Genomic DNA, 24,117 nt, shown 5'->3' with positions numbered 1-24,117 from the left:
CCAGATCTGGAGGAACAACCGATACCCCTTGGAATATACACTTCATCTGACTCGTCGAGGTTTTCACAACCCCACCTCTCCACAAACGATAATCTTTACATACCTTCTGCTCCAGTTTACAGAAGGGCACACCGCATTTTGAATTGCATGAAAAACCTTTACCAATCATATTACATGGGAAACCTTCGGCATGGCCAGATATGACATTTTAGAAGACTTGTTTGCCAGATAGAATGATAACAGGATGCGACGGTTGGTTTGCCATCCTGCTCCTGTATTAATTAGCACCTCAATGGCAGATCTACTACGTGCATTCATGATACGGACTTGCTTTCAGATACTTACACTACTTCCCAGCCTATAGCAATCCTGTATGAATATTTGCTTCAAATATTTTTTGCTGTTTGCCCAATGCCGATTTAGAGTCAGGAGGTCATTCCTGCTTTATATTGATGCACTTCCCCCCGCATGCACTCTCTTTCACAGCTCCGCTCTGACAACTTTCCAGGTTCGTTCATAATACATCCTCCTTTCAAGCAGCTTGTTCCAACAACAAGAAGAAAGACCTAGACCTCCATTCGAATCGCATACCCGCAGATCCAGTGCAAGATGACGGACCCACCTTCATCGACTGATCCTCAGGTCTTCCTGTGTGTTGACGAGTCATTTACATCGACTCAGAAACATGAACCTACGGCTGACTCTCTACATGTCGATGCCATTGATACTCCGGTGCTCCCTGCCGAGCCGGAGTCTGTGGCTGTTACATGTGCCGATCCAATCGATACTCCATTGTCTCCTGCTGAGCGTATCACCGTTACACGCGGTGATTCAATTGATGCTCCATTTCTCCCTGCCGAGTCGGAGTCTGTGAATGTTACGCTTGAGCCGATCAAATCACTCCATATCAGTCAAGACCAGTCCAAGGCATCCCTTTCAAATGGCAACACGAGTATCAAGTCCGAGAAAGCAACTGATTCACTCGATCAGTCCGCTACCGATATATCCCCACCGGGCCAACACGTGGATAGTCAGGTCAAGATTGAGCTAATCTCGCTTCTTGAACCCTCGGAGGAAGAGAGCCCTTCCCAAGGTGCGATCAACGAGGTGACCAAGGGTCCAACTTCAAAACATCCGGAACGGGTCAGATCAATTGTCACTCGATCCATGGCCAAAGTACAGTCGTCAATCAAAAAAGAGCGAGACATTAAGCAGCAGCCTGGTGTGCCGGACACAGGGCAGGTTCGGCCACCATTCAGCTTCCTGAAACCCCCTCAACCAGTGCCAATTATCACTACGGCGGGGCCAAAGAGGAAGCAGGTACCAGTGGTAAATCTGGAAGAAGAGCCCGTAGACGGCAAAAAGGCAAGTCCTAAGGTAGAGGGTGGCAAATCCGAGGCACCTGATGCATTCTCTGAATTGATCATCATTGAAGATGACACCGATGATGAGGATCAATATTCCAAATCTCAAGTTGAGACGGCCAAAGCATCGACATGCCCCAGTGGTCTCGCAACTTCTTTAGTCAAATATACGTATCTAAAGTCGTCACACTTCCCCCGTTGGGTAGGAGCTAAAACTTTGTTCGATTGTCGCTCAGACGGTGGACGACTGTGGAAATTCTTTGTCTTTTATGGCGCTGGTCGCCCTTTTCCCGCGCATCTCATGAAGATGCTCCAGGAATGGCATAATTTTCATCCAGATGTTCAGGCTCCATGCTCGAATACATCGTTCAGGGGGAATTATTCAAGGGCTTCCTCAACTGAATTGACACGCCAAGTTTTCAGTGAGAGCGGAGAGGAGCTGTGTCTTTGTATTTACCGTGTCGGTATGGATATACGCTTCCTGCATAGGGAATACTTTGCGGCTGTTATCTTCTCGGAGAAAGACCAGCCTCGGTTAGTTCGATCCTCAAAAGCACTCCAAGTTCAGACTTGTGATACATTTGAAATGAAAGGGGCCCCGAGAGTGACGCGGCTGGATTACTTCGTCACTTGGCTAGGAGTGAAGAAAGGCTGGGAGTCTGAAGTTTGTGCGGTTGAAACGAAATCGAAAGAGCGCCTAGAATTTGACCCTGAGCTTTTCAAGGCAGCCCATGCGCATAAGGGCTGTCATATTCTGACCACATTGGAGCACAATGCGTCTCCCTGAGCCTTTCAAGGCAGCCCATGTGCATAAGGGCTATCATATTCTGACCACATTGGAGCACAACGCGTCTCGCAAAAGGCGAGACGACGACAGAACACAGCGACCGCGGACGAAGAGACCGAAAACAAAAGATGATTTGTCTCAGTCAAATATTGCCCAGTGCAGTGAGAATGCTTCGCTACCGATCGATACAAAAGCCCAATTCAAGCTTCTCTCTTGTGACCGAGACGTGGGCCGAGTCTTTCCAATGGCTGGATGCAGTGTGAACACCATCTTCCAGAAGGCAAGGGAATTTTACCACAGCGCTGAAGCAGATGGCGAAATGGCACTTCATCTGAGGGTCCCAGGTATCCCAGAGGAGAGATATCTTCGAGAGGGGTGCAAGGAGGAGTTTGATACTCTTTGCGAAGAAGTCAAGAAGATGTGTCTTGATGAAGGGAAAGATCGAATCATCGAAGTGACCCGAGTTGGTTCGCCGAATACCAGGACCTGAAAAACCACGGTTGAGAGTAGCCCTTTGAAGGCCAAATTGATATGATAGCAAACCAATTTCAAATTTGTACTACAAGATCTCTCCAATATTAAGATAGTGAGCCAAGTCATTTGCCATATCGCGGTTGATCAGCTGAATGTAGATTCAGGGCTCCTGGCTGTCACATGACCTTAAGTCGTGACACGTGGGATAGCGTGTTCTACAAAGTCCCGACGACCTCGATCGTCTGACGACCACGTCCGCCCTTCTCTCACAAACGTCATGCGTCGATGCTAGTCACCCCAGCTCGATGACTCCACCATCCTCATCGCTGTCGCCAATTCCCCCGCCCATCCCCGTCGACACGCATCCCAATCGAGCCCCAGGATCAAGGCCTCCTGAGCACGACCGCATCCCTGACCCTGATCGTCTGGCGCCGGAGGACGCTTACTTTGCGCCGTCTCTGTCCCGAGTACGCTCGGCGCCTGCGAACTATGAGGAAAGCTTGCGCTCCTTGAATGGGGATGGCTCGGGTGTTGCAACGTTGCGGCCGACGCGGGGGTCGCTTGGCGCGGATTTGACCCGCAAGGACGGCAGGAAATTGGGTGCTGCTGGGCCACGACGAAGGCGAAAGGGTGCTTGGAAGAAGTTGTTATGGGTGAAACAGTCTTGTATGTTATTGGAAATCGGCTTGTATAACGCTTGGATTAGAAAGAAGTGACTAACGGAGCTACGATAGATCCCGACAACTATACCGATACCGAAACGTTCCTGGATCATCTGCAACGGAACCCTCGAGTGCGACCCTACGACTTCTGGCCTCTTGTATCCGACTCTACTGTCATTGTTCAACATGTCTGTTCCGTGGTTATCTTTGTCTGCTGTTTTGTCGGCATTGTTCAGGACCGTGTGAGTCCCGTTTCGATCGTCTGCTGGGGTAGCGTCGGTACCGCCATGGGCTGGATCTTGTGGGACAATTGGATATGGCAAGAGCAAGCCGAACTTGCCCAGAGTCTCAATGCTGCGAGTGCTGGTGATGACGGGTCCAGTTCGAGTTCCATGACCAGCGCGGCCAACCCGTCAAGCAATGAACAACGGCCGAATGGCACTAAAGGAAGTCCAATCCACGGCCTCGGACTGACAATGTCTGTAAACGAGTCGAAAGAACAGATGTCACAACTCACTGCAGAATTCAATGGCAGCCTTGAAGGAATTGGGGATCCGGCTCTACGCCTTGGATCTTCATCTACCACGCCTAGTATTACTCTTGGCAGTACAGATGCACAAGACAATGAGCGAGCATCGCTTTTCTCATCACGCAATCGCCAACGCCTATCAACTGTCAAATCGGCGTTCTTGATCTACTTTTCCTTGCTGGGACTCAGCCCCATTCTAAAATCACTCACCAAGTCTACCGCGAGCGACTCAATCTGGGCGTTGAGTTGCTGGCTTTTAATCATGAACATATTCTCCTTTGACTACGGAAGCGGGGAGGGCGCTGGCGCCACAACCAAGTTTCCGGCTTCTCTTTCCACGAATGCTGCGGTGATGGCATCGACAGTGCTTGCCTCCCGGTTGCCTTCAACGACACACGTGTTCAGCCTGATGCTGTTCTCTATGGAAGTATTCGGGCTATTCCCGATTTTCCGCCGCCAGCTACGACAGAAATCTTGGACTGGCCATGTCATGCTAACACTTGCTTTGGTCATTATTGCCGGGGGAGCTGTTGGCACGACACTGGGTGGCGGCTGGGCTTCCGCTGTCATTGGGTCTTTCCTTGGAAGCCTCTTGACGGCGTTCTCCATGGGTGGGTGCAGCTGGTGGCTGATCAGTCTGCAGAAGTACAAGAATGTGGTCATCGGTCCTTGGGATCCAGCACGTCCTATCATTCGACGACATTGGAACTGAAGGCCGATCGGCTTTTCTACGTTTTCTTTCTCCGCGGATAATTTTCGCCACTGTCATATAGACCGGGCGTTTCTGTGCCTCCATCTTATACCCCTAGATTATTGTATTTGTGTCCGAAGAGACCTATTCTGCTATCGTGTTATGCATTTTCATCATATTGCCTTGACAGGTGTCACACAGTAGTGCAGCCAGTCTATACCCGGAGCGCGAGAAATTGACACTCGTCCAGGCCAATGTCCCAAAGCCATCAGTTAAATCTCTCAAATTAATGTTCTAACACATGATTGGATTATACCCCTGGAGTTGAATACTCCGTGACGCCGATGGAATGTAGGTGGGAGTGGAATGAATGTCGCCGGTCTGGCATGCCAACACCAACCGCGATCTATGACAAGCCTCCCGCCAGCCCGCAGAACAACCGTTTCGATTCCCGGATTATACCTCACTAATTTATAGTTTGTTGGATCTCACTTGCCTTGCCATGCAGATAAATCGAGCCGAGCTGTTACCCAGTAGGACCTATTTCCAGGCTATCAAGCCTGGCGCCACCCGGTGTGCCCGACATTCCAGTGCCCTCCTTGGCTTCAGCTCCCCTTCCCCATACTGTTGGGGATCCGTTGCCTATGACAGAAGTGATCCACTTTGCCGCAGGGATGGAATACACACGCCCCGCGAAATGACCCTATGTACGACATTTCACAGGTCGAAGAACCATGTCGTTGGATGCGGAGGGCATTGTTCCCTTCGGCCGCCAGGTGGTCCAAACTCGGGGCCGATGATCATTCTAGGTATGTTTTGCTGTGTTATGTTGGTTGCTGGAGCTTATTAGGGCGTAATATCGGAGCCTTTTGTGTTTCTTCTCCTTTATCCCATCTGCCGTGTTGATTTTGCAGCTTCGTGCTGACCTCTTTCTTTCCGTGAGCTGGGTTGTCCCTCCGGGTTTCTTTCTTTGTCAATCGTTTGACATTTCTTTATTCTTCAATTTTATCTTATCATCCCCGCTATCAAAGTCGTGTGACACGATCTCACCATGTTGATGAATATTGCCCTTAGCCTACTGGCCGCTCAGAGCGCCGCTGCGGCGCGGTTCGCTATGTACATTGATGAGTATGTATTCGATGAGGAGCAATAGAACGGGAGTCTAGTCTAGTCTAATTGGTCTAGATATCATACTACCGATCTCCCTGGAAGTGATCAAACAGGGCAGGTTGATCACGCGATCATGGCTTTTGCCCCGACAAAGTTGTTCAACTCCGACTCCCCTCCTTCGTTTTCGCCATTCGAGCCTGTGGAGACCATGCGCAAGCGCTTCGGACCTGACACCAAGGTCATGATTGCCATTGGTGGCTGGGGTGACACGGCCGGCTTCTCTGATGGAGCCAAGGATGACACCACCCGCAAGCGTTTCGCAAAGAACGTTGCTGCGATGCTTGATGCCAACAAGTTTGACGGTGTTGGTAAGATCTTGTTTGCCTTGTAGTTCAAGAAGGCGTGATTCTGATTTTTATAGACATCGATTGGGAGTACCCCGGCGGTAACGGCCAGGACTACAAGCAAATCCCCAACTCCGCCAAGGTCGACGAGATCGAGACCTATCCCAAGTTCCTGGCGGCTGTCCGCGAGGCTATCGGCAACAAGACTCTTTCCATCGCCGTCCCCGGCCGACGCCAGGACATGATCGCATTCACCAAGGAGCAAAGTCCTGAGATCTTCAAGTCCGTCGACATGGTCAACGTTATGACATACGATCTGATGAACCGCCGTGACAACGTCACCTCTCACCACACCAGCGTCGAGGGATCTCTCGATACTATCCAGGCCTACCTTGATCTCGGTCTTGAGCCTGAGAAGGTCAACCTTGGCTTTGCCTACTACGCGAAGTGGTTTACTACCGACCCTACCTCTGACTGCAAGGAGCACCCGCTCGGCTGCAAGGTTGTCAAGCTTGAGAATGATGATGGTTCTGACAACGGCAAATCTGGTGCTTTCACCTTTGAGAAGGGTGTCATGGATCCTCCCCCCGCCAACCTGACCACTTCCTACAATGGCAAGTGCGGTTACTCCGAGGGAACCAAGTGCCCCGAGGGATCCTGCTGCAGTGCCTACGGCAACTGGTAAGTCTTATCACATTCCCGCCAGTATTTCATCGTATAGTCCAGATTCTAATTTCCTCCAGCGGTTCCGGTGACGACTTCTGCCAGGCTGGCTGTCTCTCCGACTACGGCACTTGCAAGGGCATCTCTATCACCGACTCCTGGCGCCGTGCCTCCAAGGATGGCCAGACCGACGAGGAAGAAGGTGGCCAGTACTACTGGGACGAGGAGACTAACCTCTTCTGGTCGTGGGATACTCCTGACCTGATCACTCGCAAGTTCTCCGATATCGTGCAAGCTAAGAACTTGGGTGGTGTTATGGCTTGGTCTCTCGGTGAGGATACTTATAAGTTTGCTCATCTCGATGCTATGCAGAATGGTGTTCAACAGATCACCCAGCAGAGTGCTGATGAGTGATTTATCTTCCTGGGAGGGGTGCTTGAATGTTGAAGGCGTTGTTGCTTGCCGGTGTTGTTTAATGGTTGCGCGCAGATTTATAATTTTTTCGGTTTCAAAATATGGTTTCATAATTGGATCTTGTTATTACTCTCGAAGAGATGCAGATATGACGAGTTCCATCAAACTAATTGAATGTGTTACCTGTAACAGTGGCATCTAATCCTCCTCATCATCACCTCTAACAAACAAAAACACGTCATCATACTCCTCAAAAACAACCTCAACCTCCATATCTCTAACATGAAACTCAATCCCCCTCCGTAAACAAGCCGTTCTAACCTCCTCCGTCGCAACCAAAACATCCTCCCTCAACAACACCCCATAATCAGGATATAACTTCCTCCAAGCCTCCTCCCCAATATTCTCTACTCGCCCCTTCAACCAATTCTTCCCTTCAACATCAATCCTCCTCACCTTCCCAAACCGTTCCCCCGAACAAACCAATCCAAACAACTCCCCCGTAATAGTCCCCAAAATCCGATCCTCAACCTCCGAAATCCAAACCTCCTCAATACAACCAGGAAGAAACTCCACCAACGGCACCCTCGGCGAGGGATTAACATCTAACCTCCGACTCCTCCCCAGACCAACAAAATTCGCCGCGCGAATATGCAAAGACCTCAACTGTGTAAAATCATTCATACACCCAATCCAATCATCAGAGTAGAACCCTCCATAATTCGACGACCGCCGTGATACATCCACCGTCACAGATTGCAACGTATCTTTCCGCGTCGCTAGTGCATCTTTCAGAGGCGTCGGGCGCAGTGTATCGAAATAGATATTATTATATCCCGGTGAGCGGTGCAGGCAATTATCCTCCTGCTGCATGTATTTAAACGAGTGCAGGTTCGGGCAGATCTTGATCAGATAGTTAAATCCGAGGACGCTGCTGCACTGGATAAATTCCAGGTTTGTAAGTGGTGACCTTTCAATGTTGAGAGTTGGTTCGAGGTATTTATCCGTTAAGAGTTGGCCCTTGAATGTGCGGATACTGGGCAGTATGAAGAATGGAATTAAGCGGTGGAAATTCGTGTCTGCGCCTTCGTCTTCGGGAATTTTGATTATTGCTGTGTGCAGGTTTGTCCAGAATGGTCGGGTATCGAATGGTTTGCAGCGTTGGGATATTTTGGAAAGAACCCATGAGGAATATCGGGTACCTGATCCGCCCCAGAAGAGTTCTATCGTTTCGAGATTTGGGAGGAGAGAAAGTAAGATGGCGAGCCAGGGGTCTCTGTGGGTCCCGGATTGCAGATCTTCTATCCACTGCGTTCGTTCCCATTTTCTATCCGCCAGGTTCTGGATTATATCTGATAATCTGCGTTTCCAGGACTTGGAACCGGGGATTTGGAGAAGCTGGAAAAGACCCGGTTTGGAGCTAAGGGAGTCGTGATGCTCATGCTGATGATTGGCGTAGGACTTTGGATCAGCTCCGTAGGGGAGACGTCCTATTTTTAGGCTGCGGACTGATCGTGCTAGTTCTGGGTGGGTGAGGAGGGTGTAGACTAGGGTTTTGTGGATGCCGATGCAGTAGCAGGGTGTTTCGATGGATTGGTAGAGCACGGGGTTGATCCGATTGTGGAGATGCTGGCAGCACCTCGTGAGCATGGTCCAATCATGTTTGTTGAGGCGACCGAGAATCAGGTCTAGAATCTCGTTTGGTAGTTTGGAGAACCCGTTGGACATTGCGTGCTGAATACTCAATCAAGTTTATTGTCGAGTCCGTACGAAAGGAAGACAGGTGAGCGGCTCGAACTGCTACGCCAAGGCTGTTTATGTTTAGCGCTTAGGAGCTGCCTAACAGCCTTAGCGGGGATTACTCCGGACTAACGAGATGCAGCTGCTCGCCTTAAGAAACCAAACTTCAAATCAAAATCAAAATATCATTGCAAAGATCGGCTAGAGTAAATGGGTATCAAGGTAAGGAATGATCATAAAAATGAAAATGTCGAGAAAGAAGGACAAAAGATAGTGAGATATGAAAGTAATCCGCCTCGACTGAGGTGCGCAGATGACTTCACCGAGTCCTCCGCACTTGCCACCAATGTTTCTCGCTCTCCAAGAATTGTTCACGCTGCCTGTTACTCCACGCCCGTAATTGTCTCTCCGGGCCTATGAGTCGCACGCGATCCCGACCACGTTGGGGATATCGCTCACGAGTACAACAGCCAATGGCTAATTCGAGCAATTCGAGAAGGAAGTATGCGATGGGGACCAGCACGAAGATAGCTAGCGCGACGCACTCCGGACCATGTTGGTCGATGATGTCGAGTAGATCGACCGGTTTGAGGTATGTGATTATCCGGGATGTGGGCGTGATATGCTTGGTGTGCTGAATCTTCGCCTTTTGGATTGGCTGCGCGTCGGAGATGTCTTCGTTGGGGATGAATTTGCCCAGTTTACCGAGGACGGCACCGTAGTGATCTCGGAACGCGCGGTCGTGATCGTTCTCAGACTCGGAGTTGGACTCTCTGTGTTCTGGTTTCTTCTCGGACGTATTGGACTCGATATCCGGCGTCGCAGTAGTCGGAGGTTGCGATTCTTCTCGCGTCTGCTCGATATACTGCTTGAACGATGGCTTGGTCTCGGGGATTGGCTCGGGAAGACCCTTCTGCGGGAAACTGCTATCTTTGAAGCGAATTGTCGGAGTATCGCTAGTCAAGACGAGCTGGAAAGGTAACGCGACGCCCAGTGCCGCGTAGAGCAATACCGCAATGAGCGCATAGTGAGTAGTAACCTTCATCGTGACTGGGGGTTCCCCCGAAGGGAGTATGTCAACGCAGAGGTGACATGAAGATTGAATTTTCGGGGGGCGCACAAGAAGACCCTGGCAGCTTTAAAAGCACATGGAGGCGTTGAACAAAGTTCGCCATGCTGGGGAATTCGAGTGGTCATGGAGCTTTTGGACTTGGGACCCTGTGGGATTTGGAGAGTTGGAAGCCAGCAGTGCGGGCATGTGGTCATTCACGAGTGCTGATTGGTTGGATGGACTGGAGATTCAACTTAACCTTCCGCTTTGCTTTCGACCGTTGCCTGATTGCTTGGAAATGGGACTCGTTACGATTTGATTATGCTAATACTTTCTAGTTAATTACAGACACTCTGATCGGCATTGTGATCAATAGCTTGGCTGTGAAGCTTGATTCGTGACTGGATGGTAACGAATCAGTCATCTTCTTGGGACTCCCGTGGAGACGCTCTGGCCATGTGCACGATGCGGCTATTCTACACGGTACCTGAATACGAACGTGGGAATTCAACCATGTGAACAAGGAAATGATTGCAAAAAAAAAATAATCATAGCTTTAATATACCTTTAATTTCCATATATCTTTGAAGGGAAGATCGGATAGGGAGATACTCTATAGTCATTCTGCCATAGCATAGTCCTCAAAGACCACATCGTCTGAGCGCGATTGGTGGAGAAAGCTATTTGCTGAGTTCAGCATGCCACAAAGTCTATACGAAGCCCACGCGGGGTACATCAAGTTAAGAGTCATGGTCTCCTTCACCTCGAGATCAAGGAATATCAATTCATATCTAGTCACATCACACAATCATTTATCAATGGAGAAAGGCCACACCGAGGAGGAGAAAAAGTTGAAAAAGGAAAATATCCGATTAACTCTATAAAGAACGTAGTGCAATCCCAGCACTAGGTACTACTATACAAAATATACACAACCCTCCCAAATTTTTCAAATATACAAGAAATTTCTTAATCGCACCACACCCCTTAAACACGGCACAGACGGCCGTTCTGGTCAGGAAGACCATCGGCGCTCTTAACCTCCCAGTTCTCACTGCCGACAGCGGTGGGAGCATAGAACAGGTTAGTAGGATCATAAAGCTGCTTCAACTTGTACAGACGAGCATAGTTAGATCCGTAGAAGGCCTGCTGGAAGTCAGGCTCCTGGATATCAGACTCGGACATGTAAGCGCCAGAGTCGGGGCAAGTAGCGCGCCACTGGCCGAGGACGTCGTTGGTCAGGTAATCCATCTTCTCCAGGATCTCGGCGTTGGTAGCGTCGGAGTCCCAGCTGGTGGAGGTGATAGCGTGCAGGAGGGTGTTGCGGAAGGCAGGGTTGGCCGAGTTGGAGGGGTATCCGTCGACGAGCTCGGCCTTCAGGTTGAAGGCGAGGAGGACGTAGCCCTCGGAGATGGTGGAGCGGAGGGCGTCGAAGGTAGAGTTGAACAGAGAGTCGCTCTCCCAGTTAGCGCGGGGGAAGAGACGGGAGCCGGTCATCATCACGGAGGAAGCGACGGTCTCGAGGGGGAAACCGGCGCTCCAGGCATCGTAGAAGTTGTCGTAGTAGGTGGAGTTGGGGGTAATGGAGATACCCAGGTCCGCGAGCTCGTCGTACCAGGGCTGGACGAGAGCGGTGTACTCGGCCAGAGTGTGGTTGACAGCGAAGAAGGGGTTCATCAGGAACTCGAACGAGTCGGTACCGGTGTTGAGAATCCAGAAGTAGGCGTAAGTACCGGCATCGGCGTGGGCGGGGAAGCGCTCCATGTAGGAGCGGACACCGGCCCAGAAGGTGTCGGCGGAAACATCAGTGCCAGTGGAGAAGCTGAAGGTAGTCACGGTCACGCCGACCTTGGGGTGGACACGAGAGATGACAGAGGTGACAATACCGAAGGTACCTGGTGACCATGTTAGATAAAAAGACATGCTGAATTGTTGAGAATTAAAACTTACCACCACCGCCACCACGGATGGCCCAGAAGAGATCGGGGTCGCTCTCCTCAGTCACGGTGACAAAGCGACCGTTGGCAAGGACAACCTCCAAGGCGAGAACCTGATCAGCGGCCAGACCGTAGATACTGGACAGGGGCGAGTGGCCACCACCAAGAACGTAACCACCGGCAACACCGACAGTCTAAAGTATATGTTAGCTAACTGAATGAATAAAGCTTCGAGGAGCAGTTCTTACCTTGCCCTCACCACCGACAACGGAGAAGCCAAGCTCGTTGGCCTTCTCGTAGATCTCAAAGGCCTGAACACCGGCACCCATCTTGACAGCGGGACCCTGGTAGCTCTTGCTCTTGTAGTTCTCAATGTAGTCAATCTCCTTCAGGTGGTGGGTCCAGATACCCAGAGCACCGGCACCGGTAGACTTGCCATTGAAGTCGTGGCCAGTGTTCTTGACAACCAGACGGATACCAGCGTTACGAGCAAAGTTAACAGCCAGCTGGATCTGAGCCACAGTGCTGACATTGACAGCGTAGCTGCTGTAGCCACCGACCGTGCAGGATGCGGAGGCATTGGTAGTGGGCAGACAAGTTCTACCCTCGAAGAGGGGCCACATCACCGAGGCAGAATCGGCAGCACTAAGAGACTAGAGTTAGTAAAAGCTTGCACTAATTGGAAGTTTGTTATATATAAAGTTCAGTTCACAGAACTTACTGGAGGTTAGAGTTGGTCCAGTCATCGGTGATGCTGGCGCAAGTATCGGCATCGTACTCGTCCCAAGAGGAATAGCAAGAAGCAGCCAGAGGCACGGTCTTGATCAAAGCACCACCGAGGAACTTGTCCAAGAGCGACCAAACCAGCTTGGAGGGCCAAAAGAAGTCGCCAGGGTAGACCTTGCATCCACTGATGCTGCGGGCAGACAAGCTGGAGTTGGTGGAGTTTCCGAACTGGAAGAGAACGGACTGGTTCGGGTTGAGGCTGGCCAGAGCATCTTCGGTCAATTGAAGGGTCTCACTCGTGAAGAGTGGGACTCCAGCGCCTGAAGTCGACGAAACTTGTTCCGCCACTTGAGCTGTAACTGGGGCTGAAAGTGCGAGAGCACTCAGCAAGGCACCCTTGATGATGGAACGGGGCGCCATGGCGATGAAATTATCGAAAGGTAGATTGAGTGCCTTTCTTTTTTTTGTCTTTCAATGGAGTCGAAAGAACCAAGGATCAACACTCAAAAAGTGGCTCAATTGCTCCCACGATTCCGCGAGATGGTTTCCAAAAGAGCTGCCGGGATGGAGTGGGAACGACGTGCTTTAAAGCAGTTCGTGCGAGATTGAAAAAGGAGCCAACGTCCAGCGAACGTTCGGCACTTGAAGATTCCGGACATGGCCAAGCTTCCATTGACCACGAGGTTGCAATCTGTTCTATGCCCTATCAGGCAAGACACTGCCAGGGGAGAGAGACTAAACAGGTACAATGGTGAGCAAAACCTCGGAGATTCCTCTGCGAAGCCCTGATCCGCTCCACTATGGACTGATGATGGGCCAATCCTATCGAGTCTGACTGACCACGCCGACCATTCTTGACCGAGACAACCACGCGGGAATTGCTATTTTGTGCTGCGGCCGTCACTATTTCTTCGTAGCGCAACGCTATACAGACGCTACGCGCAAACAATAATCAAACGGACACGCCACAACGTGGCAGACAAGCGCTCTAGGCCAACGTCCAGCGGGTTTGGGATGCCGGACTTGTTACCGCAATGGTGGAGGCGCGCTTCCGTTTATCTCCCGATCGGGAGACCCACTGCGTACTGGACACAGGGTGGAAGACTAAGTATAATCAATGGAGTCGGAGAATCGACTTGGTCCCTGCTCAACTTCCGGGCTAAATCACGGAGCGCCCGGCTTTATTGATTTCTCTCTACGGATTATACTATTCTGTATTTGGAGTATACCCCCTCGCTTACAGAATACGGACGTCTACCGGCTTACTATGTAGATAGGAAGAGTAGCGCGACAGATATGCAACCACACAGCCACGCTTCGCGCTATCTTCATTCTTGGGACTGACTTTTGCGGAAGTCGTACTTATTAAACTTCTTTGAAGATTACTGGGGTACGTGGCCAGGCTACCTCGAGGCGCCTCTGAGGGATTATACCCCTGCAGCCTGGTGAAATTAGTCTGTAGAATGCTATCCACGGATCAGAATCCCGGCTAAGAAGTAGAAAATTATAGTTCACACCCATTGCCGATTACGGAGGACACAGGACGAAATACAAAGCTAGAGGTTTGTACGTACAAACATCCAGGCACGAAGGTCTTGTGTAATTATGCAACCACCTCATTATCCACGATGCCCTTTTTTCTCTCGGCCCTGGAGGAATCAGGTCTCCACCCCCCACCTACCAAAACACTTGCGCTCCACAGGGGATTTTCTCCGAATCGGCCGGATTGACAAAGATCGGAGGACGCTTGGACTGGAAGCTTCGGCTCAGTAGATCGTACTCGGTTAAGAATTTCTTTTACGTGAATAACATTCATATTTACCTCCTTTTTGTTTTGCTTTGCATAAGTGGCCAAGAATGAACAAGCAATTAAAGGTCCCAGCATAACCCGGTATATCCTCAATGTTTTTTTCTCCCATTGACTGAGTCTGTCAGAACAACTTTCCCCACTCGGCCGTGGCTTTTTTGTACCAAAGATCTAGAATCAACGGTAATGCCCCATATTAGTCCACTGTGTCCTGTTGTTTCCCACCACCAGCAATTGCCTTTGTGGTCAAATCCTTTGAAAGGTTAAACTTTGTTTTCAACGGTTTTGATTGGTAGGTACAATTGACTCAGGGGAAACGTACTCCCTCACCAGGCATGGTTTACGCCCGAAATTGTACAAGGGTGCTTGTACGGAGTGCCTCTTTTTTGGGTCTGGGGAGGTGGGGGGCGCATTCGGCCTTGAGAACGAAAAAAAGCGAGATGACTGTCTCAGATGTAACGGCGCCAGTACGGCTGTGGTTAGCCTACGACAAGACACTTACTCAGTGCCAAGTAAATAATTATCTCCCACGCGATAGCGTCGAAGCCGTAAGGAATTTTCTGTTCTGCTAGTTTAGCCCCCATTCCTTGCAAGGCTTTTTCCTCCCGTAATTATTGGCACATTTGTGCGTCTGAAGAAACATGGGTGTTTATCTAAAAGTACGAAGTACATACTTTGATCCAACGTTATGTACTCTTTGGGACGGAGAACCCTAAATTTTCTTAGAGTTTGTGGATTCCAGACTGCTTTTTTGGGCAATTCGACCCTCTTTGTTGGCTCCGACGCAATAGAGTTTGTTTTTTTCTCCGTGCGTAAGGGCATCTCCCGTAGTTCTTCCGGAGTACGGATTCCACGAAACGGTCTTCGTCCTCTAGGACTAGGCTCTCTTTCCCAGTCTCTCTCATATCAATCCTCCGGTGGAGTCCGTCCTAGCCTCGCCCACTATCCACAGTCGGTCTCCCTCGTCGGGATTTCCAGGGCCATGGGCAGCCAATTGGGATCCGGACTACCAGCGCCTGGTGCTGTGAATTAAGTAAATTTCTGGAAAATGGTAATTGTTATTTCGCACGAGGGCAGGAACCTGAAAAGGGACAAAGGTACCGGATACCCTACACGGCTACACTGTTGGTGTAGTTTGGTCCTGTACACTGTAAACATTTAGTCTGCATGGAAACGTTATAACCCCGAGACTCTGGCCTGAAACTATTCCCTCCCCTCCCCTTTTTCCCCCCTTCCTCGATTTGGGCCTCTGGGGAATGCTGGACGATGGTTGATACTCACCAACAAAATATTGCGCTGGGGATCGTGGTCGCGTTCCCCATTCTGGGTGGACTGTCCGTCCTCTTAAGGCTCTGGAGTCGTCAATTATCACGATCGGCACTCACCAGCGGTATGCATGGACCCTTTGCCCCCCAGTGATCGACAGACGACTAACGAGTTTACTTAGATGACTATCTAATCACGGCAGGATATGTATGGGATTGTTTCTTTTCTCTACGGATAGGATATCGAAAAACTGACGTTGTTGGGATAGATTCTGGCCATCGGTCAATCCGTGACCTCATGGTATTGTGGGTATCCCGATAGAAACAAAAAAGAGCAAAGAAGAATCGTTTACTGACTAGAGAGCCTCCTAGATATCAAAACCAACTATGTCGGTATCCATTACGCCGATATTCCTAAAGACTACGATGTCAAAAGAGGCTTAATCGTCAGTATCCAAGCCACTGCTCAAGATCCACGCACCAACTGACCCTAATGACTGTAAACAGTGGAACTATGCCAACCAGCTCCTCTACAATCCTACCTTGACGGTCATCAAGTTGTCTATCCTGGTATTCTTGCGCAGACTGGAATCTCGGTCGCGCGTCGTCAATGTCTTGATTTGGGGCGCCATGGCTTTCGTCATTGGCCTCTTCCTCGCCGTACTGTTTGTTGATATTTTCCAATGCCGTCCTGTCGCCTACGTCTACGATACCTCGATCCCAGGTGGCCAATGCATTGACCAAGGCGGTTTCTATGTCTCGACCGCCGCACTCAACCTCTTCACCGACTGCGTCGTGCTCTCAATTCCCATCATAATCACCTGGGGCTTGCAGATGCCCCTGCGACGCAAGATCGCCGTGTGCATCATCCTGTGCCTTGGTGGAGTGTAAGTTTACCGCATCTGACATACCATAGAGCCCGATTCCGTCCCCTTGATTGGCACTCTAACACTCATTCAACAGTGCAACCGCCATCGGTGTCTGGCGTATCGTCATCCTTGCGCAAGGCTTCCTCACCCACGCCCCGAACCCCGACCCAACCTACTCCATTGGCTTCTGCAGTTCCGCCATCGAAGTAAACGTCGCCGTGGTTACTGCCTGCGGCCCTTCCATGAAGGCCATCGCCAGCCGATACCTACCCCGTCTCCTCGGCACCTCCCGCGGCGAAACCTCTGGTTACGGCGCCGGCACCAGTGGCTCGCGCGGACGATTCCCCGGATCAAAGCTGTTCGCGACAAACAAGTCGCAGCTGCACTCTCACGCAGACGATGGATACGAGATGGCGGACCCGAATGGTGGACATACCGTGGATATCGGCCACGGGAATGGTCGCTTCGACATGCGCAAGTATCGCCGTGGCGGAGACAGTCCGAGTATCAGCAGTGGCAGCGAGGATGGTGTTGCTGGTATTGTCAAGACCACCGATGTGTCTGTCAAGTATACCGTTGGTGAAGTGACTCCCGATGATCGGTCGCGGGATGGCAAGCATGCCAGCGTGGACAGTCTGGTGTAGACATGCCTACCGCGTGGTTGGTACTTGTGTGGTTGACCTCGATGGGGTCAGGGAATATTTCCTTTGTACAAAAAAAAAGATTTAATTAGTAATGGGTAGATGACGCATAATGCCTTCTTCGGACGAAATCTCTTTTGTCAGATTCCAATTTTCGCGCATACAGCCGAATCCTGAAGTTTATCTTTGTCACCGACGCGGTGGAGTTTGGGTTGACCGTGTTCCGCCGTGCGATGAGGGGTTCAACCTCGGTGTTGATCTCTTCCCCTCATAAAGAACATCCCCGCCCAAAATTGGTTCCTTTCTTTCATCATTGTTCCAGAGTATATCACCCATCATGGCACAGCAATACCAACTACCATTCAAGGTATTTCTCTTCTCTTTACTTATGTCGGAAGCTCTCGTTCTCTACGCTGTGTTACGGGACGGGTGGTGGGGGGCTTCGGCAAGATGTCCGAAGTGTTTGGGCAGAGCTGCAAAAGTATTGCGATAGAAACATGACAGTAAAACTAACAATTATTTGATGCAATCTAGCTCAATGACCCAACCTTGTTGCATTTCGACTCGTTTGTCGGTAACCAATGGGTGACTGCAAAGAGTGGGAAGCGATTCGAAGTACTTGGTATGGTTGCAATCGTCCCACGATATATATCTGTGCCTCTTGCTAATACTCTTGCCTAATCAAGACCCCGGCACTGACCAGGCATGGGCAAGCTGCCCTAACAACAGCGCCGAAGATGTAGACGCCGCAGTTCAAAACTCCCACGCTGCCTTCGAAGAGTTTCGCAAAGTGAGCCCGCGTCAGCGTGCCAAGTGGTTGCTCAAGTGGCACGACTTGACCACCCAGGCGAGGGACGACCTCGCCCAAATCGTCACCCACGAGACCGGAAAGCCTCTGGCAGAATCATACGGCGAGCTAGACTACTCTCTCGGTTTCTTGTGGTGGTTCGCAGGCGAAGCGGAGCGTATCCAGGGTACCGTGTCGGTCCCTGCGGCTCCCAACCGCCGTCTATTCACTATCAAGCAGCCGATCGGTGTGGCCGCCGCGCTGGTGCCCTGGAACTTCCCCGTTGCTATGGTGCTACGCAAGGTCGGTGCTGCGATGGCAGCTGGCTGTACTATGGTGGTTAAGCCTAGCCCGGAGACCCCGATCTCGGCGTTGGTCCTGGCAGAGTTGGCCCAGCGCGCCGGTATCCCGGCGGGTGTCCTGAACGTGTTGACCACGGATTTGGAGAATACTCCGCCCCTTAGCGAGGCTCTATGCAAGCACCCGCTCGTCAAGAAGGTGACCTTCACCGGCTCGACGCGGGTGGGCAAGTTGGTCGCTGGCCACTGTGCGCAGGGCTTGAAGAAGCTCACTCTCGAGCTAGGTGGCAATTGCCCCTTCATTGTCTTTGACGATGCAAACCTCGACCAGGCTCTGGACCAGCTTATGGCTCTTAAGTGGCGCCATGCCGGTCAGGCTTGTATTACGGCTAACCGTATCTACGTCCAAGCCGGTATCTACGATCGCTTCGCCTCGCTGCTAAAGGAGCGTACCAGCGCTCTGGTCGTTGGCCATGGTGCTTCGGCTGATACTACTATGGGTCCATTGACGACCCCTCGTAGCATTGACAAGGCCATTGCCCAAGTGGAAGATGCTCGTAAGCACGGCGCGCAGGTGCTCATGGGCGGTAAGCCTTTGGCCTCGCAGAAGGGGTACTTCTTCGAACCAACTATCTTGTCTGGTATGACGGAGGAGATGCAAATCTCCCACGAGGAGTCATTCGCGCCTATTGCTGCGCTGTATAGATTCGAGAGTGAAGACGAGGCTGTGAAGTTGGCCAATGCAACCAGCATGGGTTTGGCCAGTTACGCATTCACCAAGAACATTGACCGCATGTGGCGTCTGTTGGAGAATCTGGAGGCCGGCATGATCGGAATGAACACAGGTATGTTTCTTCTCCCCCTGGCGAAGTCCAATGGGAACTGTTTCGATTCCAGCTAACACCGCTTCAGGTAACCAATCCGCCGCCGAGTCGCCCTTCGGCGGAATTAAGGAGTCTGGATATGGAAAGGAGAGTGGAAAGGATGTCGCTGTGAACGAGTATTTGGTGACTAAAACGGGAACCTTAACTATTGAAGGCCAGTATTAAGCTGTGGGAAGTACAATACTTTACGTTCGTGGCCCCCATAGCGGCTGACTGGCTTGACGGGGAGAAAGTATAGTCGAGCTTAGCCTAGGTGAATAAGAATTTGAATTGTGTTCGCGTGCACAACTCGTTTCGATCAAGGAGTATTTGTAGGGAACCGCTTTGTTTTCCGAATCGAGCTAAGGTCGTTGCTTGGCAGTAACAAGCAATTGTTCTAATATACTTCATGGTATCGGCCCTTTAGACCCGAGCGGTACATACTAGCTACTCATACAATTAGACCGTGCCCATTCACTTTGGGACTGAGGCATTTTAATGCTAAGGATTGTACTGTACATACTCCGTAGATCGATAGGTCCCTCCGTATTTGCCCCTCTCCTCTGGCTTGAATCGCACTATAACAATCATGTGAACACTAAACACACACTTACTACACCTTTTTGTTGCTACGGCACGAGCATAGACACATCCTTAACAAGCCACAATACTCCCAGCGTTCTGTCATGAACACGTAAGCGAAGATATCTTTGCCATTCTTGTGCACACTATGTGAATTGAGCTGTTTTCCCTCGGTAGGCTTTACTCCGTACTTCACTTCACACGTCCACCTGGAATGCCGACTCTAAAGGTCCCTTTCTAGCTCTCCATGGTCCCCTGAGCAGTGTGGATACTTTCTCTGAATGTTAATATAATGCAAAAAAAGACTATTAATAATAAAAATCTAGAACGGGGTTAACAGGGGTTAGTTAAGGCCCAGAATCGAATCGCAAGACTCGGGCTTGTTGCTCAATAAAATTTTGGAAAGTATAATTTCGGGATTCGCCCGCAAAGTTCTTTGGCTTCCGATCCACTTTTCAGCTGACATAAGCGGATTGACTGATTGCCTAATTGGGTAGGTAATCAAATGGCTACTGTAGAGGTTATTTTGTATTCTGCGAGAAGCTATGGCGTTTAAGCTACGAGGATTTTAGGCAAAGGGTAGAATTAGGTGCAGATTTTTCCGCAATGTAGGTTCCTTAGACTGTCTTCTCCTCGCATGATGATTTTTTCCCCTTGCAGAGGCGCTGCCAAGGCGTTTGTGTGTATGCACGACATGGGGTGGAATTGAATCTTGCCGATGAATAACCGGTACAATGAGGTACCATAAAGTTTAAACCCACTGAAAACCTTCAAAATCATTTAATTAGTCACGAGTTTAACCATTAAACCTCAAGTGATACCTGATCATGCAAGAGGAAAACTCAACTTTGAGTTAAAAAGATTTTTCGCAAAAGAGCATGTCAGTCAGGCTTCTACTCTCGCAACTCAGCGTTAGGCTACGACTGCACGTGGCAACAGAGACACAGTGACTACTCAAACTGGTCAACGCTCACTAGTGTCGGCCGATCCCATCCACTGTGTTCCCAGCAGTTGGCCCACAGTATGCAGGGTCTTAGAGAGATCGACATTCTTTGTGCATCAAAGGTTACTACTGTATGGGTGTTTTGGTATTTCTACAGATGAAATTTCTACAAGTTTTGCATCAACCAAACCTTAGAAAAATCGACAAAAATGTGAACCATGTGAAATGAAATTCAAATTCCAAGTCTAATACATCTCAGACACTCTCAATACATGTCAAATATATCCCCAATGACCATTCAATGTCTTTCAACCTAGAAGATCAGAGTAGCCTCAAGAGGCAGATCCCTGCTGTTACGACCAACATAGATCTTGTAAGTTCCCCGCTGGAGCAGCCACTCCTGCGCATCGGTGTCCCAGGTGCTCAGGTCACGACGAGTCAAGCTGAAAGAAACAGTGGTCGACTTGCCAGACTTGATCAAGGCCTTGTCAAAGCCACGAAGCTGGCGAACGGGGCCGTTGGGAATACCAACGTAAAGCTGGGCCACTTCCTTGCCATCAACGCTTCCAGTATTCTTGACAGTGGCGGTCACGATCACCAGCTCATCGAAGAGACGGGGGTTTCCACCAGGAACAATGGCTGCCTTGGCAGGGTAGGTAGAGGGCGAGGCAGACTTCTTGGACACCTTCAAGTTGGAGTAGCCGAAGGTAGTGTAGGAAAGGCCGTATCCAAAGGCGTACTGAGGCTCAATTCCTTCCTTGTCAAAGGCCCGGTAATCGATGTAAACACCCTCATCAAAGTTTGACTGAGGGAAGTACTTGTACTTGCCTTCCGGTTGCGTCGGCTCAAGCAGGGAACCATAGTCAGATCCATTCTTGGCGACAGTGTAAGGCAGTCTGCCGGAGGGGTTAGAGTCTCCGTAGAGGATCCCCACCAAAGCGCGGCCGGTATCTTGACCAGGGAGGTGGGCCAAGATGATACCGGTGACGTTGACGTGGTCAGCCCACGACTCGACGGTACGGATACCAGCGTTGTGAACTACCACGACAGTGTTAGCGCAGTTGTTGGCGACGTTGGTCACAATGGCGTCGCTGTGAGAATCAGACAGAGCCTCGCGGTCATAGCCCTCCGTGGCGTAGGCGTTGATAAAGACCAGGCAGACATCGGAAGTGTAGTCCACAGAAGGGCTCTCAGAGGTGAAGTCCCAAAGAACGGACGAGCCATCGTCGTAAGCCCGGCGTTGGATGGCATCAATAGGAGCATCCACATAAGCAGGAGAATTGGCACCAGAGCCACCACCAACCCACTGAGTTCCGTTTTTATAGAGGTCGGATCTCGTCTGGGTTGATCCGAAGCTGAAGCTGGAGGCAAGGTTGAGAGTCATCGGGCCATATGCGTCGTAACCGAAAACGGAGATCAACTTTGGAGACTTGAGAGGGAGGGCATTCTTGGTGTTCTTGACTAGAACGTGGCTCTCGACCGCGGCCTGGAGAAGGACTGACTTTGCCTCTTTAGAGGTGGCAATGACAGCCTGGTGAGCTGCACTGGCGCTGCTGGGCATTCCAACGCCGGGGTTGGGGAACGCAGAGTCTTGGTCGAGATAGTACCAGGTGGCCATCAGTCTGTTTATACATTTTAGTGTCTGTTCATCAAAACTGCATGGGCAGCTCGCGTTTACTTACCTCGTAATCATGTCATCCAAACGGGAGGCCTCCATGGTTCCATTAGCAATTGCAGTCGTAAGATTACTGTTCCAGGTCTCAGAAGAGGGCATGACTAGGTCAAGGCCTGCATTGGCACCTGCGATTCCAGCATGCTGCGCACCCCAGTCGGTGACGACATAACCTATTCATGAAATAATTAGATTTTTTGAATGAGCAGCCTTTTTGGAGTGGTTTCTACCTTGGAAGCCCAGCTCGGTCTTCAACAAGCCGTTGAGGGCTTTGCTGTTCTGGCATCCGTAGGAGTTGTTCAGGCGGTTATACGAGCACATAATGTTGGCAGCACCGGCAAGGACAGCATCCTGGAATGGCCACAAGTATAGCTCGTGAATGGTCTTGTCGTCAATGTTGGAAGAGACCGACTGGATGGTATTTCCTTCCGAATCCGTACTTGGGTTGCGGTTGGTTTCTTGCTCGTTGGCAATGAAGTGCTGATCAATGGTTAGATTCATGGCTTAACAGCTAATATTGGATTAGGCATACCTTGAGAGAAGTTGCAACATTCTGGGACTGAAGACCCTTGACTGATTCGGAGACCAAGATTCCGCTCAGGTAAGGGTCGGTCGAGAATCCTTCCCAGTTACGACCACCGAGTGCCACACGGCCGAGAGGACCAACAACGGGGCCAAGGATCATGTTGACACCCTTCTTGCGGTATTCCTTGCCCATGTAAGTACCTCGATCATTGGCAAGATCGCGGTTCCAACTGCAGGGATAGTTGGTTAGCAAGTTTTCACATGATCCTGTGACCTCTATAAAACCTACCTGGCTCCGACGGAAATTCCGGATGACCAACCGTTGACATAGTCGGTTCCTCTCTGTTATAGAGATATTTTTATCAATACAGGAACCATGTAGGCAAGAGTTAGAAGCAGATTTAGATCACTCACCAGGCCATTTCCAGCGTCGCTGACACAGATACCCGGGAATCCCAAGCGGTCGATAGCCTGGATGTACCCAGAGCAGCCAGTCTTGGAAGAGACACCAGCAGTCAGGTTGACCTTCTCATCATCGGAGAGCTTGCCAACAAAAGCTTTGGCCTTCTTGTACGCAGAGGCCCAATCACCGGCGCCGGTTCCCTCAGCTACTCAGCGTGTTAGCAGACATGTATGATAACGCCGAGCAAACAAGAGGAGAGAAGCGTGGTGATGACAACGTACGAGATGGGTAAACAGCAGGCGAGTCACCATAGAAGTAGGTGTCACTCGTGATAACGTCATCGGCTACAGCGACGTTGTTCAAAGCAAGACCAAGCAGTAGACCTGCCTTTCCCCACGAAGTCAACATCCTGGATGGAAGAAAAAGCTGATTATCTTGATTGCAGTCTGTTTCTACTGTGGATGTTGGACAATCGCAGGAAACCCCGCTCTTTATATACTTTTATTTTGTGCACACTGAACCAGGAAGACGCACAAGCCCATGAACCGATATCGCCTGTTGACTGTTGTGCCGTGCCGTCTATCCCGTTTGTAAATTCCCTCGCGAGCTCAAGACCCATCGGGTATACATCGGCAGATCCCCACAAGCTTTTGGCAAGCCACCACCGAAGAATGTCCCCCGAAATGAGGGGTTGTTCCTTGCTAGCGAGTTACTTTACCCGGACCTCCATCAAAGACGGAGTCCGGTCAGAATTCACCGTGACGCCGTGAACAGGTTAGTTAGTGTTGCAACGCGGGGGCTTGAGGTTTGCCCAGAAAAAAGGCTTTTTGTCTATTGGCAATGGAAGAAAAGAAGCCAAACCAGGTGCATCCTACTCCTCAGTCTAACTTCTTTTACAAAAGGTCTGAGCACACCGTGTGGGGAAAAGCTTCGAGCGTAGATGTGGGGAATTTGCCCCGTGGGGTCGTT

At 50.5% G+C, this 24,117-nt stretch overlaps 9 protein-coding genes across 9 annotated transcripts; 5 read left to right on the top strand and 4 right to left on the bottom strand.

Annotated features, from left to right (window-relative positions):
- Positions 1-609: 609 nt before the first annotated feature.
- On the top strand, positions 610-2,151 carry N7496_004932 (uncharacterized protein; the record flags this gene model as incomplete). Its single annotated transcript, XM_056697861.1, has 1 exon — positions 610-2,151. One exon carries the CDS (start codon positions 610-612, stop codon positions 2,149-2,151), a length of 1,542 nt encoding a protein of 513 aa, XP_056556386.1.
- A 779-nt stretch (positions 2,152-2,930) lies between these two features.
- Positions 2,931-4,528, top strand: pigc (phosphatidylinositol N-acetylglucosaminyltransferase; the record flags this gene model as incomplete). Its single annotated transcript, XM_056697860.1, has 2 exons — positions 2,931-3,291; positions 3,360-4,528. 2 exons carry the CDS (start codon positions 2,931-2,933, stop codon positions 4,526-4,528), a joined length of 1,530 nt encoding a protein of 509 aa, XP_056556385.1.
- Positions 4,529-5,558: 1,030 nt separating this feature from the next.
- Positions 5,559-7,038, top strand: N7496_004930 (uncharacterized protein; the record flags this gene model as incomplete). The annotated part of the gene is made up of 4 exons (XM_056697859.1): positions 5,559-5,635; positions 5,693-5,985; positions 6,039-6,642; positions 6,705-7,038. The coding sequence occupies 4 exons, from the start codon at positions 5,559-5,561 to the stop codon at positions 7,036-7,038; spliced, it is 1,308 nt and encodes a 435-aa protein (XP_056556384.1).
- A 198-nt stretch (positions 7,039-7,236) lies between these two features.
- N7496_004929 (uncharacterized protein) lies at positions 7,237-8,766 on the bottom strand (the record flags this gene model as incomplete). Its single annotated transcript, XM_056697858.1, has 1 exon — positions 7,237-8,766. The coding sequence occupies one exon, from the start codon at positions 8,764-8,766 to the stop codon at positions 7,237-7,239; it is 1,530 nt and encodes a 509-aa protein (XP_056556383.1).
- A 331-nt stretch (positions 8,767-9,097) lies between these two features.
- On the bottom strand, positions 9,098-9,823 carry N7496_004928 (uncharacterized protein; the record flags this gene model as incomplete). Its single annotated transcript, XM_056697857.1, has 1 exon — positions 9,098-9,823. One exon carries the CDS (start codon positions 9,821-9,823, stop codon positions 9,098-9,100), a length of 726 nt encoding a protein of 241 aa, XP_056556382.1.
- A 993-nt stretch (positions 9,824-10,816) lies between these two features.
- On the bottom strand, positions 10,817-12,912 carry N7496_004927 (uncharacterized protein; the record flags this gene model as incomplete). The annotated part of the gene is made up of 4 exons (XM_056697856.1): positions 10,817-11,724; positions 11,780-11,960; positions 12,015-12,411; positions 12,488-12,912. 4 exons carry the CDS (start codon positions 12,910-12,912, stop codon positions 10,817-10,819), a joined length of 1,911 nt encoding a protein of 636 aa, XP_056556381.1.
- A 2,653-nt stretch (positions 12,913-15,565) lies between these two features.
- Positions 15,566-17,077, top strand: N7496_004926 (uncharacterized protein; the record flags this gene model as incomplete). Its single annotated transcript, XM_056697855.1, has 4 exons — positions 15,566-15,689; positions 15,747-15,772; positions 16,072-16,451; positions 16,528-17,077. The coding sequence occupies 4 exons, from the start codon at positions 15,566-15,568 to the stop codon at positions 17,075-17,077; spliced, it is 1,080 nt and encodes a 359-aa protein (XP_056556380.1).
- A 334-nt stretch (positions 17,078-17,411) lies between these two features.
- N7496_004925 (NAD-dependent succinate-semialdehyde dehydrogenase) lies at positions 17,412-19,209 on the top strand (the record flags this gene model as incomplete). Its single annotated transcript, XM_056697854.1, has 4 exons — positions 17,412-17,441; positions 17,609-17,696; positions 17,761-19,005; positions 19,073-19,209. The coding sequence occupies 4 exons, from the start codon at positions 17,412-17,414 to the stop codon at positions 19,207-19,209; spliced, it is 1,500 nt and encodes a 499-aa protein (XP_056556379.1).
- Positions 19,210-20,861: 1,652 nt separating this feature from the next.
- On the bottom strand, positions 20,862-23,556 carry N7496_004924 (beta-glucosidase; the record flags this gene model as incomplete). The annotated part of the gene is made up of 7 exons (XM_056697853.1): positions 20,862-22,170; positions 22,231-22,393; positions 22,451-22,700; positions 22,753-22,975; positions 23,035-23,087; positions 23,160-23,353; positions 23,430-23,556. 7 exons carry the CDS (start codon positions 23,554-23,556, stop codon positions 20,862-20,864), a joined length of 2,319 nt encoding a protein of 772 aa, XP_056556378.1.
- Between the last annotated feature and the right edge of the window lie 561 nt (positions 23,557-24,117).

The sequence above is a fragment of the Penicillium cataractarum genome (assembly GCF_028827025.1).
Source record: "Penicillium cataractarum strain IBT 29864 chromosome Unknown utg000004l, whole genome shotgun sequence".
In the NCBI taxonomy this organism is placed as follows: Eukaryota; Fungi; Ascomycota; class Eurotiomycetes; order Eurotiales; family Aspergillaceae; genus Penicillium; species Penicillium cataractarum.
Note: the sequence above shows the minus strand (reverse complement) of the source record. Positions and strands in the feature narration are given on the sequence as shown.